At 43.3% G+C, this 12,074-nt stretch overlaps 1 protein-coding gene across 2 annotated transcripts in view; it reads left to right on the forward strand.

Moving 5' to 3' along the window:
• Positions 1–12,074, forward strand: part of CDKL1 (cyclin dependent kinase like 1) — a 65,799-nt gene that overhangs the window by 50,780 nt on the left and 2,945 nt on the right. For both annotated transcript variants that reach the window (XM_023222628.3, XM_023222627.2), the window contains exons 5-8: positions 2,445–2,535; positions 3,432–3,632; positions 5,679–5,761; positions 9,992–10,048. In XM_023222628.3, the coding sequence (XP_023078396.2) occupies positions 2,445–2,535; positions 3,432–3,632; positions 5,679–5,761; positions 9,992–10,048 (432 nt within the window). The remainder of the gene's footprint in view (positions 1–2,444; positions 2,536–3,431; positions 3,633–5,678; positions 5,762–9,991; positions 10,049–12,074) is intronic.

Consider the following 12,074-nt stretch of genomic DNA (forward strand, 5'->3'; position numbering starts at 1 on the left):
AAAAAATTAACTGGGCGCGGTGGTGTGTGCCTGCAGTCCCAGTCACTCAGGAGGCTGAGGTGGGAGGATTGCTTGAGCTGGGGAAGTGGAGGCTGCAGTGAGTCAAGATCACACCACTGCACTCCAACCTGGATGACAGAATGAGACCCTGTCTCAAAACACACACACACACACACACACACACACACACACACACACACAAACTCAAAAAATTATTCATATATTTATACTGCTTAGAAACTACTCAGATTTAAGGTAGAACCCCATTCACTTGGAGGCTATGTGATCTTGTACTCCCAAAAGGCTGTGAAACTGGGGGAAACCCCAGGTGATTCATGCCTGCTTGGTTGCAGTATGCCAGTTGCAGTAGGTGGAACCCCAAACCCAGTGCAAAGTGCTAGTGTCTGCTTTGGTGAGATAAGAGTGTTGAGTCTGGAACCAAGCAACCCATTGAAAGCCTGTGACACTCCTGGCCACAGGTGGCTGGTAGAGGCATAGTAGACTATCGCCCAGGTGACGTGACTTCACAGAGGCTGGGAAGCCTGCTGCTCCATCCAATACAACACTGCCCACTGCCTGTGCATAAAAACCAGATTTCAAAGTTAGAGCTTCATTTTGACCATGAGTGCAATTTCGCTGCAATATTTTATCCTACTCAACTGCCAGGGTCATTTTAGGTGGTAGGGCTAAATCTCCTGCTTTATATTGTTCCAGATGATTTTTCCTGATGCTGCATTCCTGGAAGGAGGAAGTATGAGAGTAGACAGCACTTCTCCCTGAGGAGCCTCCAACTAGCTAAAGCTATAATCCTTGTCATACACAGGGGAGAGTAGACACCCATATTGTTAGTTACTGTGACTTAGCACTCTCTCAAGAGCAGGTTTTAGGATTGGGGAGCAAGAGAGACTGCACTAAGACCCTGGTAAGGCAGATCTGGGATGCTAAAAACAAATATAATGCATACCACAGTTCCCTGGAGAGCCCCAGACGCCCTGTTTGGCTCCATGTGCTGATGGGGGCGGGTGCAGAAACTTGTGAAGAATTCCCAGAACAGAACAGGAGCACATACTTGCTTACAAGTACTTCTGACCATATGTCATCATGATATTCATGGTGTACCCATTTATAGCAATATGTGAAGCCAGTGGTAAAAGAATAGAGATCTCAGGGATGTTAATTGCTAAGAACCAGATAGATTGTAATAAAATCCCAAAGTTGTTTTATTTCAACCCAAATTTTCCAGAATAATAAATACCCATGGGCAAACATTGACACTGATCTCTCACCCTGAAGGTCGTTTGGAGTGAGAACTGGTCATGCCCAAGAAGAACCCCAGTCCTCTCCAGATTCTTAAGAATAACCCCAGGGTTTCAGGCTGCAGGCCAAAGAGGGTCTCTCAGGTTGCAGAACGATCTAGCATTCTCCTCCTGAGAGGAAAACACTTGGGAAAGAGGAAGATTATTAGGGACCCTGAGCAGTATTTTGACCCAACTTAAAAAAAAAAAAAAAGGAATTGTTAATTAGGTTGTCGATTTGTTCTTTACCAAAGAAATTGTCATGTAATGAGAAAATCATGTGAAGATTCTCAAACGTTCTTCTCTCTAATATCACCCCGTTAAAGAATGCTGGCTATGGGCTGGAAACCACAGGTGATTTGAGTCTAAATTCTGGAGGGGGGGGCCACGTCCTGAGGGGTGGCTGCAGCTCTCAGAGCACTTGTGTGTGGGACAGAGCTGACATCTAGCGACTCTCCCCAGAGGGTGAGGGCTGCTGCCTACTCTTGTTTATCTTGTCGGGACGAATGTCAGAGCTGGAAGGGAGATCTCTTGGCAAGCTGTGGTTGCCGCCCTTCGCTTCCCAGCTTATCTCAGCAGGCTCAGGGCTTGTCCTGTTTACGAGGCCAACTGTATTCTGTTCACAGTTAAACAACTGAATTGTGAATTCTGCTTATGCACCAATGTGCAGCTCCTGCAACCGTGATGCAGCCTCACCCGGACCTTTCAACATTTTCCCTTTCACCTAGAAATGTTAATTTAAGTACAGGACACCCAGTTACATTTGAATTTCAGATAAACAAGCATAACTTTTTATCATAAGTACATCCCAAGTGCTTCATGGTATGTATTATACTAAAAATTATTTGTTTATCTGAAATTCAGATGTAACTGGGTGTCCTGTATTTTTCTTTGCTAAGACTGGCTACCCTACTTTCATTTTCCTTTCACCCTTCTTGGTTCTTTTGGGCCTTTTAGGAATTTGGGATGATTCAGGCTGTGACCCAGGCTTGGTACTAGATTTATTTTAGGCTGCTCTTTTGCTGTTGTCCAAGAGTCCAAGGAGAGATTTAAATGATTTATCCAATATTTGCTAAATAGTCATGTGTTTCATTTATCTCATATATAGTTCAGCCTTAATATTGTTTTTGTTTTGATTTGTTACACTAGTGCATACATAGAGATGTGAAGCCAGAAAATATCCTCATCACAAAACATTCCGTGATTAAGCTTTGTGACTTTGGATTTGCTCGGCTTTTGAGTGAGTATTGACATTTTCTTTTGTTAAGTATAAAAGATGGAAAAGTTCTTGATACAATAAAGGATCTAAATGCTCTAGAAGTATACAAGCTAGTACTTGTATATTTAGGGCATAAGCATGCTATAAATTATAATTTTGTAATTACTGAAAACATGTAGATACATATAGTGGTTTACATATGTATGCTATCCATAAATTATACCACAGTAAAGTGGTTATTAAAAAGTATCTTACCTCCCTGATTTCTACCAATTCTTGCTAAAATAATACTTTTCAGAAGTGCTACTTTAAAATAGCGGCTTTCAACCTTGGAGGCAGATTAGAATCACCGGGGGGAACTTTTTTTTTTTTTGAGACAGGGTCTCCCTCTGTTGCCCAGGCTGGAGTACAGTGGCACAGTTCACAGCCCACCACAGCCTCGACCTCCCCAGTTCAGGTGATCCTCCCACCTCAGCCTCCTGAGTAGCTGGGACTACAGGCATGAGCCACCACACCTAGCTAAGTTTTGAATTTTTTTTGTAGAGACAGGATTTTACCATGTTGCCCAGGCTGGTCTCGAACTCCTGAGACCAAGCAATCCACCTACCTCGGCCTACCAAAGTGCTGGGATTACAAGCGTGAGCTGCTGTGCCCAGGGAACTTTAAATTCTATGCCCAATAACCCCCCAGACCCTCCCCAGGGATTCTGTTTTAACTGGACTGAAGTGTGGCTTGAGCATCAGTAATTTAAAAATATATATATTTAAGTGATTTGAATGTGCAACTAGAATTGAGAACCAGCGATATAGAATAAGGTCACAAGATTGGGCACAGGCTTGACTTCTGAGATCTCCCTCTCCCAGTTTTGATACCAGCCTTCCGCTGCTCTTTGTTTTCCATGTTCCATCACTGGCCAGCTGGACCGAGTGACTACTATACAGACTACGTGGCTACCAGGTGGTACCGCTCCCCTGAGCTGCTGGTGGGGGACAGGCAGTACGGCCCCCCAGTGGATGTCTGGGCAATTGGCTGTGTCTTTGCTGAGCTGCTGTCAGGAGTGCCTCTGTGGCCAGGAAAATCGGATGTGGATCAACTCTATCTGATTAGGAAGACCTTGGGTAAGTGGTGTTTTCGTCCTGCCTTTTGGAAAACTGGGTATTTCCCCAGGTTGGGGCAGGGCAGAGCCAAGTTCCCTGTCTCACCTAATGCCCTTTAAGGCATTAGTTAGGAAAGAGGAAAACTCAAAGCCTCATTTAATGACTCCATTAATGGTGGCCATATTTGTTTTAATTAAAATAGTTAACAATTATTGAGTACTTACTCATTGTCCAAAAAAACCCAAGATTCTTGAGCAGTTTGGATCAAGTTAAAATGTTAATAATGGCAATAACAACAATAAAAACTCACATTTCTGTAAGGGCTTAGCAGTTTACAGAACGCTTTCATGGTTTACCTCATTTACGACGATTTGTGTGATTCATTTGGATGTCCTTAACCCCAGCCTGCCTGACTAGTTTGGATTATTCAGACTCTACGGAGGATGATTCCCAGCCTTCTAAGTGTCAGGAGGAAGGCTAGTGCTAATGTCACGCAGCCTGTCTTGCTTTCCCGCCCCAGTGCCCTTTCCTTTCTCTCTAACCTCGGAGGCAGAGGGGAAGGGCAGGGGAGGAGAAGGGAGGGAAGGTGAGAGAAAAAAAAAAAAAAAAAAAACATCAGTATTGATTGCCCTCTTCCAAAGTCAGGGAGTTTAGACATAAACTCCCCTGACTCTCCTGAGTATCCCAGTTTAAAGTAAACTTTTCCTCCTCTAAACTCTTGTAGCAACTGCCATCACCATGCCTTCCCTTGTAATCTTATCTTCCCAAAGATACTGTAAACTTTCTGATGGTGAGATCATGTCTTATATTTCTACTTACCCTCCACCAGTGTCTGCACATTGTAGGCAATAAATGTTTGTTGATAGCTTGACTTTGTCGAGTGACATGGAAGGTGCTCTGTAGGCCTTCCAGGGGCACTCAGCCTTTCTTGGCTGTGTTTCCTCTAGTGATTTTAGGACAGCCTTCCCATGTCATCCCTCTGGCACTGGAGGAAGAAGGTTATTAAGGTACAAGGAATTGTGCTCATGATGCAGCTCACTGAGATCTGGGGCAAGGCATTAGAGGGTGTGCTTTTTGGTTGCTCACCCAAAATGAGGTGAGGCAGCAGTTTTTGCATTTGAGTGCGAGGTAAATTTCTAGGATGCATCAGTAATTAGATAATTTGATACCCCAGAGTAGGAACTCCCACAGTTCCCTGGGAAATGGGTCTGGTTGTGCCCCAGGAGAACACTTTGAGTATCTCTCTATATTCTCTGAACAAAATCCCTCTTCAAGTATAATATAGAATTTTACATAAAGGCGATTTTAGCTGATGTGACGGAAATGTGGGCAGGAGGAGCTTCCTAGAGTCCCCTGAAATATAGAAATACTCTTTTTGTTTCATTGTGTCACATTGTAAGTGCTTCTAAACAGTAGATGAAAGGGCACTTCCAAGTGATCGCTAATTGGTGAAATAAGAAAAGATGGTCCCAAATGTGAAAATGTATTCCTTCTAGCTAGAAAATCCATGATTTCTTCCCTCCTTCCCTTCCCCTCCCCTCCCTCCCTCCCTTCCTTCCTTCCTTCCTTCCTACCTTCCTTTCTTCCCTCTCTTCCTTCAAATATTTATTGAGTGCTTGCTGTATGTTAGACACTGTTGTAAGTGCTGGGGCAATAACATTTTATCTTGACCTATCAGGATTCAGTTAATATGATTTTGATTTGTGGTTGTTGCCCTTTTGCTGTTTTTTAAAAGGCATTATTTTATTTGTGTGTATGTGCTTCCGAGTTGTTTGGTTTGGGTTCCTTCAGTACACTGTGGGCTCTGAGTACAAGAACCTGAGAGCAAGAAGCTGTAGCCCTCAGTTTCTGTTGCTTGCCTCCTCTGTGCCTAACACAGCGTGCTGTCCACTGTAGGGATTGATACAGGTTGCTGTGGGTTGCCTGAATGCCTCTCCTTCTGATTGCCCGAGAACACTGCAGTGTCCATAGACATGGGCAAGACCAACACAGCATTGATGGGAGAAAACCATAGATCAGTGTTTGCTAACCAATTTCACTTACCTTTTTTTTTTTTCTTGTCCAAAGGGGATCTCATTCCTAGGCACCAGCAAGTGTTTAGCACGAATCAGTACTTCAGTGGAGTGAAAATTCCAGACCCTGAAGATACGGTGAGTGACCCATTTTGGAGAGAGCTCTGTAGGCCAGGCTAGCTAGGCTTTGGTCGTTATTCACCTCCCTGAGCCCCATGGCTCACCCTGCATTGGAGGTCAGTCTAAGAGAGAAAAAGAAAATTGGAGCAAATTGGCTAGCGAGACTTTAGCCTTAATGCTAATTTAGAGGCTGTTGATAACAGAGTCCAGCCAGCCTGTTGCACAGGAATGCAGAGCTGCCTGCTGGAGCCATACCTGTCCTTTATCATTTTTTAGCAGTTGAACCTAGGTAGCTCAGAGCCAACCAACTTTTAGACCTAGACCTATCCAGATAAAGTTAACTAGTTTTTCCCCAGCATTGTCCAAATTCCCTACTCTACTATGCCTGTGGTCTCCAGACCATGGGAAAAATCATAATGAACTTAACTTGGGTTGGGCACAATGGTTCACGCCTGTAATCCCGGCACTTTGGGGAGGCCGAGATGGGCAGATCACCTGAGGTCAGGAGTTCCAGACCAGCCTGGCCAACATGGTGAAACCCTGTCTCTACTAAAATTACAAAAATAAGCCGGGCATGGTGGCACATGCCTGTAATCCCAGCTACTCAGGAGGCTGAGGCAGAACTGCTTGAGCCCAGGAGATGGAGGTTGCAGTGAGCCGATACCACACCACTGTACTCCATCCTGGGCGACAGAGCAAGACTCTGTCCAAAAAAAAACAACAACAACAACAACAACTTCCTTAGCCAGTCTTACTCTGGTGCTTGCCCTCTATGGCCAACCCAAATGGGGGAAGCCCATTTTTTAAGAACAGAAAAATTTGAAATGTTTACATCCCTAATCCACTTCCAACAATTTATTCCTGTGAAACCGTTATCCAAGAGCATAAAGATGTGGCATTATTTAATAGAAATTATTTCCTTCGGTATGCTATCAGTAGGGGATTAAGTATGGTACATCCTTACAATAGAAATACCTCATCAGGCCAGGTGTGCTCATGCCTGTAATCCCAGAATTTTGGGAGCCTGAGGCAGGTGGATCAGGGGCTCGAGACCAGCATGGGCAACACAGCAAAACTGTCTCTACTAAAAATACAAAAAGTTGGCCCAGCATGGTGGCACGCACCTGTAGTCTCAGCTACTCAGGAGGCTGAGGTGAGAGGATCGCCTGAGCTCAGGAAGTTGAGGCTGCAGTGACCTGAGATTGCTGCACTCTAGCCTGGGGGACAGGAGTAAGACCCTGTCTCCAAAAAAAAAAAAAAAAAAAAAAAAACCATATAGTGTCAGGTGCGGTGGACCACACCTATAGTTCTAGCAACCCAGGAGACAACTGAGGTGAAAGATGCTTGAGTGCAGGAGGTCAAGACCAGCCTGGGCAACATAGCAAGACCCTGTCTCTACAAAATATTTTTAAAACTAACTGGGGTTGGTGGCACATGCCTATAGCTCCAGCTACTTGGGAGGCTGAGGCAGGAGAATCACTTGAGCCCAGAAGTTTGAGGTTGCCGTAAACTATGATCATGCCACTGCACTCCAACCTGGGTGACAGAGAAAAACTCTGTAAAAGTAAGTAATATCATGCAATGAAAAAAAAAAGACAGTTAGAAAACAGTGTAGGCTGGGCATGGTGGCTCATGCCTGTAATCCCAGCACTTTGGGAGGCCAAGACGGGTAGATCACTTGAGCCCAGGAGTTCGAGACCAGCCTGGGCAACATGATGAAACCCCATGTCTACTAAAAATACAAAAATTAGCCTGGCACGGTGGCACACATCTGTAGTCCCAGCTACTTGGGAGGCTGAGGTGGGAAGATGGCTTGACCTTGGGAGGTGGAGGTTGCAGTGAGCCGAGATCATGTCACTGTACTCCAGCCTGGGCAACAGGGCCAGATTCTGTCTCAAAACAAAAACAAAAACAAAACAAACAAAAAAACAGTATGAGTAATTCGACCAAGTTTTAATAAATATGTAATATGTACACAATGCATATATATATATACACACATATATAAATACAAAATAATATGACATCATCTGGGAAATCACAAGCTCTTTTTTGACATTTGTGAAATAAATGGCTGCAAGGATATATATCAAAATACTAACAGCAGGTATCTCTTTTGGGTGGGATTTTGGGGTAACTTTATGATTTTTTATATTTTTGAATGTCTTCTAATGAGTCTGTATTGCAATCAAAAACATTTCAGAGCATAATTAAGGTTTGTGAAATCTTGAGTTTCCACTGTCTGAGGAAGGTATCTTAAAAATGAAACTAACTCTCCAGTTGCTCACTAAACCCTTCAGTTTCCAGATGTAAGTTCTGTCTCTACCACTTGTGTTTTGTTTGTTCCCTAACCTCTTGGCTTGTCCCACAGTGAAGGTTTCTGCGTCTCCATTGCCTCTTCTTCCTGCAGCACTAGCATTCAAAGTGGGTCTTGCTGGGACGGAGGGGCAGGAATGACACCTGACATATGGGAGGTGACCCATCTGGCTTCCTTGTGATCTGGACATTCCCAGTTCTGCACTAAATATCCCTAGTGATTTCCTGTTCGCTTGTCTGTTGGTGAAGCCTTAGAAATAACCCAGGTTTCATAAATGTAGAAAGCTTCCCATGGTTTCCCAGACATTGTCCTGCAGATTTCCTGTTGACAGAAACACAGGAAGAAGCAGTGCGGAGGCTGCACTGGTTGAACATCTGTGCCCCAGTCCCTCTGCCTGTCAGTAACCCTGACAAAGGGAGGCCTGCCTCTTCTGGGGCTGGGAAACTAGCTTGGCCGGCAGGATGGGCTCCAGCATATCACAGGCAACTAGTCAGCCTCATCCAGACACTGTTGCTGGGACAGCAGAGCTCAATGATGTAGCAGTGGCACGTCAATCCCCAGTGATGCTCAGATTCAACCGACAGAAAGAACAAGAGAATTGAAGCTATGGAGCATGAGTGGGAGTATGGGGGTGCAACAGGGAATACTGTCAAGGGCTAATACAAATCTACTTTAGAATTTTTTTTTCTCCTGTTGAACATAGGGAACTAAAACAGAGACTCTTCTCTCCTACTCTTATCAATGTATACAATCAAGAATTGGTTATTGGGAGCTGGTTCCCTGTCCAAAATAATACTGTATTGTGAAGGCTGGCCACGGCACCAGGACTGTGTTTGATTAGATGAGCCTGGCCAGTCACTCCAGCCGGCAGCTCACACACTGCCACTTTTATACACACAATGCACTGCAGTCATTTATTTTGCTCAGCTTGGCTGGCTCTTATTTTCTCAGCCTCTCTGCTCAATTAGCCTTTGTCAGTGGTACCTCTCTTTAACTGGCCTGTTTGTCTGACATTCGGCATTCCTCCCATTTATAGTGTTATTCCTGATTGTCTCCAGCACAATGACTGGAGCAAAATAGCCTTACATGGCCAAAAGGAGACTGATGAATGCCCCACAGGAGACTCTTTAAACAGTAGGCTGATAAGGGAAGCAGCAGGCTCTAGTGGGAGATGACGGTGTTTATACCAGAAAATCAAGAAGCATCTGTTCACCTGGGTAGGGGAAAAACATCTATTTTATAGCTCCCTTTATATAATTGGAGCTGCTTTTTTTTTTTTTAAAGGCAGGGTCTTGCTCTGTCGCCCGTGCTGGGGTGTTGTGGCACATTTATGGCTTACTGCAGCCTCAATCTCCCAAACTCATGCCATCCTCCCACCTCAGCCTTTCAAGTAGCTGGGACTACAGGAGCACACCACCGCCCCTGGCTAGTTTGTTGGTACATTTTTTTTTTTATAGAGACAGGGTTTCATGTTGCCCAGGCTGGTCTCAAATTCCTGGGCTCAAGCCATCAGACTTAGCCTCCCTGAGTGGATTATAGGCATGAGCCACTGTACCCAGCTGGCTGCCTTTTTATAAATGTCACTATAAATGCCAAAAATTATTCTCACGAAAGGCAAGTTATATAAATTGAGGCCAAAAAAAAAGAAAAAAGCTGCTCAGAAAGTTTTTGTTTTTCATTAGTATTTTAATTTATAATTTGCTAAGTGAAGGGAGTGGTTAGGAAGCAAATTTGAAAAAGCATTTTGGAGATGGGGAGAGAAAGCTTGTGAAAAAGGCAAAGGGAGATTGTTTTAGGCAGGAGGTGGGGTGGGCAAAGGGTGGAGGAGGTGAGGAAGGTGCCAGGAAAATGTTTCTATCCAAAGATTTAATTTGAGGTAACCTTAATTTGAATACATGCTGTAAATTAAAAATCTCTTTTCTTTTCAACAGGAACCACTTGAATTGAAATTGCCAAACATCTCTTATCCTGCTCTGGGGCTCCTAAAGGTAAAATTGTGGCTTCCAACAGACCAGGAGGCACACAGCAGTTGTCATCAGTTGGGGAATCTGAATTACTTATGTCAATTCATGCAATGAAAAGTGTTCCTTTTAGAATTCTCCTAAATTACAGCTGTGCGGTGGCTCACACCTGTAATCCTAGCACTTTGGGAGGCCGAGGCAGGCGGATCACTTGAGGTCAGGAGTTCAAAACCAGCCTGGTCAACATGGTGAAACCCCGTCTCTACCAAAAATTAAACAAATTAGTGGGGCATGGTGGCACTCGCCTGTAATGTCAGCTACTCGGGAGGCTGAGGCAGGAGAATCGCTTGAACCCAGGATGCGGAGGTTGCAGTGAGTTGAGATTGCACAACTGCACTCCAGCCTGGGCAACAGAGCAAGACTCCATCTCAAAAAAAGAAAACAAAAAAATTATCCTTGGAAAAGTATATTTTCAACTTTTAAAATGGATCACATTCTATTAAGTGAAAACATTTGCAAGTATTTTTCACTTTAAACCTAACATTATATTTGAAGTCTAAATTTACACAAAACAGAAATTTCAGAGGGGTGGTGACAGTTTTACAAAGGGAACCTTTTCTCCAGAAAATGCTTGGCTATAGGATCCTTTTAAATAGCTAACTCCCTGGTACATTTGAAGTACATTTAAAAACTTGATTTATATATATATATAGAAATATAGCTCTTATGTAAAATGAGGTATGGTATCAACTAAAATGTTTGCAAGTTACAGTCAATGTCCCACATGGTTTAAAAATTATTTATTTACTAATGTATTAAATAATGAGTTAATATAAATGATAACTGTTACCTGAAAGGGTCCCAATCCGGACCCCAAGAGAGGGTTCTTGGACCTCGCCCAAAAAGAATTCAGGGCGTGTCCACACAGCAAAGTGGAAGCAAATTTATTACAAAAGTAAAGGAATAAAAGAATGGCTACTCTATAGGCAGAGCAGCGCTATGTCCTGCTCAACTGAGTATACTTATAGTTATTTCTTGATCATATGCTAAACAAGAGGTGGATTATTCATGAGTTTTCCAGGAGAGGGGCAGGGATTTTCTGGAACTGAGGGTTCCTCCCCTTTTTAGACTATTTAGGGTAACTTCTGGGCATTGCTATGGTATTTGTAGACTGTCATGGTGCTGGTGAAAGTGTCTTTTAGCATGCTAACACATTATAATTAGTGTATAATGAGCAGTGAGGACAACCAGACGTCACTTTCATCGCCATCTTGGTTTTGGCTGGCTTCTTTACTGCATCCTGTTTTATCATCAGGGTCATTGTGACCTGTATTTTGTGCCAACCTGCTCTCTCATCCTGTGAGTAAGAATGCCAAACCTCCTGGGACTGCAGCCCAGTAGGTCTCAGCCTTATTTTACCCAGCCCATATTGAAGACGGAGTTACTCTGGTTTCAACACCTCTGACATAACCAACAAAAATTGAGTTAATTCCTTGGAGTATGTAGTTGTGAAATTTAATCTATCCAAGAATGAGCTCCATGGCCTACTTAGTGGCAACAAAAATAGTTAAGAATGATGTAATATAAAGGCATGTACATTATGCTTCTCCTTATATACATGCTCATATATACTTATAATGCATAAACTATTTCTGGAGGGATACACCCCCCCCCCCCAAAAAAAGAGTAGCTGATTTTAGAAGGGTGAATGGAACACCTAGAGTGGTAGAGACTTTGCTGTATGAATTCTATTTGTTATCATGTGTAAATATCATTTTTAACATAAAAACACTAGTTTTTACAAAGTACATGCAAGGGACCAAACTAGCTAAATGGATTACCCCATTTGGCCACTGAGGTAAACTCTAAAATTATATCTTACTCTCCCAGGGCAGAGTATCAATTGCCTCAAAAACAGAATAAGGTGGAGAAAATGATTTTTCATTACTACTTCTAGAAATTGTTTATTTAATATGTGAGTGCCCATTTAGGAATGACTGGAAGGAACTAAAATCATGACTGGTGTGTTTTTCTGGCTTTTCCCCCTTATTAT

Source organism: Piliocolobus tephrosceles, chromosome 6 (assembly GCF_002776525.5).
Source record: "Piliocolobus tephrosceles isolate RC106 chromosome 6, ASM277652v3, whole genome shotgun sequence".
NCBI lineage: Eukaryota > Metazoa > Chordata > Mammalia > Primates > Cercopithecidae > Piliocolobus > Piliocolobus tephrosceles.